The 3,598-nt window shown below is 67.8% G+C and overlaps 1 protein-coding gene across 1 annotated transcript in view; it reads left to right on the plus strand.

Moving 5' to 3' along the window:
- AURANDRAFT_63745 (hypothetical protein) overlaps positions 1-3,598 on the plus strand; it is a gene marked incomplete at both ends in the record, with an annotated part of 8,715 nt that overhangs the window by 4,824 nt on the left and 293 nt on the right. The window contains 3 exons of the mRNA XM_009038226.1: positions 884-2,293; positions 2,416-2,461; positions 2,757-3,573. Of these exons, the coding sequence (XP_009036474.1) occupies positions 884-2,293; positions 2,416-2,461; positions 2,757-3,573 (2,273 nt within the window). The remainder of the gene's footprint in view (positions 1-883; positions 2,294-2,415; positions 2,462-2,756; positions 3,574-3,598) is intronic.

A 3,598-nucleotide genomic window follows, 5' to 3' on the forward strand; every position in this document is an offset into this window, starting at 1 on the left:
GACGACGACGACTTCGACGAAGCCGCGGCGCTGCGGGCGGCAAAGCGGCTCAAGGTGTCGCAGCTCCGCGCGGAGCTCCGCGCCGCCGGCGCCGACTCCGAGGACGGCCTCAAGGCCGACCTCGTGGCGCGCCTCGTCGGCGTCCGCAAGCGCGCCCACGCCGCCGACGTCGGCGCGCGCAAGCGGGCGCGCGCGTGATCTCCTTTGGCGCCGCGGCTCGTGATCTCCTTGGTCATTTTTCGAGGTCTGCCAGCGCTGGTTTGGAGGCTGTGTGGTAACATATCCCGCCGGTAGAGGCTCTTCTCTAAGGCTCTTCGACGTCCGCAGGCCCGGAGGCCAGATCGCGGCCTCGAGGGGGCTCGCGGACCAGATCGCCCGGGCCACAACCTCACGAAGCCGCTCGTGTTGTAGTTGGTAATTGCCGGAGGTCTGCTCTTGGCTGTTTCCTGTTCGGCGGATGGCGTTATGTAAGTGCCCGAGTCCGGCGGGCGGTGTTCCCAAGTTGCGATTTTCTTCCCCGGCCAAACTGGTCGCACGCACGCACGTAGGGGGCACGTGAGGGGGCGAGGGGATGGCGTGTGAGGGGAAAAAGAGCCTGGCTTTGCTCGCCGGCACCCCACAAACCCCCCTGGATAAGCGACGCACTGTGAAAAGGAGCATTCTTCCCACTGCTCATCATCTACTGCTCATCATCTACGATTCAACTCACCCGCACGCACGCGGCCGCGTCTCGAACTACCTCGCTCTCTCCTCCGCGCCTCCCCCCCGCGCCCTCTTGGCCCTCATCTCGCTCCCGCCTCCCCTCGGTCTCGTCTTCGGTCGGCGCCACATCGCCCTCCTCGCGATTTGTTCATCACCTCGCGGTTTACTCAGCGTCTCACAGGTCCTTGCGATGCCGCTCCGCATTCTCACCGCCATCGCCCTCCTCTCCGCCGCCCACCAGGGCATCCAGGTCGCGGCCTCGTCGTCGAACCTCGGCGCGCCGGCGTCGGACGCCGAGGCCGCGGCCTCGCTCAAGGGCCGCTTCCTCCGCTCGTCGGCGTCGGCGCAGGACCTCCTCGCGGCCAAGGAGCCCGCGCAGCTCGACGACATCTCGCACGGCCAGGAGTCGCTCGTCGCGCTCTCCGGCGACTCGTCGTCTTCGGACGCCGAGGCCGCGGCCTCGCTCAAAGACCGCTTCCTCCGCGTGTCGACGTCGGCGCAGGGTCTCCTCGCGGCCAAGGAGCCCGCGCAGCTCGACGACATCTCGCACGGCCAGGAGTCGCTCGTCGCGCTCTCCGGCGACTCGTCGTCTTCGGATGTCGAGGCCGCGGCCTCGCTCAAGGGCCGCTTCCTCCGCTCGTCGGCGTCGGCGCAGGACCTCGTCAAGTCCAAGGAGCCCGCGCAGCTCGACGACATCTCGCACGGCCAGGAGTCGCTCGTCGCGCTCTCCGGCGACTCGTCGTCTTCGGACGCCGAGGCCGCGGCCTCGCTCAAAGACCGCTTCCTCCGCGTGTCGACGTCGGCGCAGGGTCTCCTCGCGGCCAAGGAGCCCGCGCAGCTCGACGACATCTCGCACGGCCAGGAGTCGCTCGTCGCGCTCTCCGGCGACTCGTCGTCTTCGGATGTCGAGGCCGCGGCCTCGCTCAAGGGCCGCTTCCTCCGCTCGTCGGCGTCGGCGCAAGGCCTCCTCGCGGCCAAGGAGCCCGCGCAGCTCGACGACATCTCGCACGGCCAGGAGTCGCTCGTCGCGCTCTCCGGCGACTCGCCGTCTTCGGATGTCGAGGCCGCGGCCTCGCTCAAGGACCGCTTCCTCCGCTCGTCGGCGTCGGCGCAGGGCCTCCTCGCGGCCAAGGAGCCCGCGCAGCTCGACGACATCTCGCACGGCCAGGAGTCGCTCGTCGCGCTCTCCGGCGACTCGTCGTCTTCGGATGTCGAGGCCGCGGCCTCGCTCAAGGGCCGTTTCCTCCGCTCGTCGGCGTCGGCGCAGGACCTCGTCAAGTCCAAGGAGCCCGTGCAGCTCGACGACATCTCGCACGGCCAGGAGTCGCTCGTCGCGACCTCGGCGATCGAGTTTGAGGATTCGATGTCCGAAGAGCAGAGCGCGCGCCGTCTCTCCGACGATTACTGCGAGGACACGTCCGGGTCGGCTCTCGACTCCTTCGGCGACTCGTGCGACTGGTACGACGGCAGGACGAGCTGCGGCAACTTCGACGATTCGGACTTCGATGCGAATGCCATGTGCTGCGCTTGCGGCGGCGGGAGCGACTACAGCGACGGCGGGAGCCGCTACAGCCATTGCGAGACGATCAAGGTATCCGGCTCTGATCATCAACAGACACGCCATGGCACGTACGAGTTTAGGAGTTATTGTGAAGATCTGCCTTACTACAAGTGTCGTGATTGTTCCAACAGCGACGATCAGTACATTTGGAGGTCCCCAACTACCAGCAATTGGATCATTGGTTCTGGCGGATGCGGAGTCAATGCGGGCGGGATCTTCGGGTCCGATTATTCTCCCACGGACCCCAGCGACGTCACGTCAATCTGGAGGGAAGTTAACGACGGCGAAAAAGTGCAGAACGCTGTCATTCGGGTCGAGTGCCTGGACGCTACTTCACGGCCTACGCGCTGGCCTACGCGCCGACCTACTCCCCGACCCACGCCCCGGCCTACTCGTCGGCCGACGCCGCGGCCAAACCCGCAACCCGCCCCGCAACCCGCCCCGCAACCCGCACCGCAACCCGCCCCGGCTTCGCCTACGACGAGTTCCGGAGGCAGAACCAGCGGCGCCAGCACGGACACGATCATCGTCGCGGCCGCGGCCGTCGCGGCCGTCGTCGCGGTTGCCATCGCCTGCGTCTGCATCAAGCGCCGCCGGCCCAAGGCCGCCGCGGCTCGCGCGGACTTCAACGTCGAGGCGCCTCCGGATCGCGACGAGGCTTTCGCGGGCGGCGCGTGGAACGTCGCGGGCGCGGCGCGGTATTCCGCCTCGACGAAGACGCCCGCGCCCAGCGCGCGGGACCAGCAGCTGATGCGCGAGTCGGAGGGCGTCGTCGCGCGGGGCATGACCGCGGCCCGCGTCCTCCTCACGGCGGGGCGCGTGATGCCGGTCATCGGTCCGGTCTGCGAGGCGGCCCAGGACATCCTCCGCTCCGTCGAGGAGCACTTGCGTAAGTCGGACGACGTCTTGATGGCCGGGCGAAGGGTCGTCGACGTCCTCGGCGCGTTGCAGCAGATGTCCGCGAACGCCGCGAAGCTCGAATCCGGGAACGCGGACCTCGTGGAGTCGAAGATGCGAAAGCTGAAATGCCTCCTGTGCGACTTTAAGCTGGCCGTCGACGCCTTTGGACGGGAGGGCTGGCTCAAGCGCGCTTTCCTCCAGAGCGGGCGCGTCAACTCGCTGACGAAGCTCGACAAGGAGATCACGACGTGCCTCGAGAGCCTCAAGCTCGATTACAAGCTCGCGATGGACGCCGAGATTCTCGAGCGCACATATCAGATGGAACAGTCGATCGCGATGCTCGTGGCGAAGCGCTGCTCCGAGACCCACGAGGACTCGGCCGCGGCCGCCGCGATCCTCGCGCGGACTCCGTTCGCGATCGCGGAGGTCGTGGAG

Source organism: Aureococcus anophagefferens, assembly GCF_000186865.1.
Source record: "Aureococcus anophagefferens unplaced genomic scaffold AURANscaffold_8, whole genome shotgun sequence".
In the NCBI taxonomy this organism is placed as follows: domain Eukaryota; class Pelagophyceae; order Pelagomonadales; family Pelagomonadaceae; genus Aureococcus; species Aureococcus anophagefferens.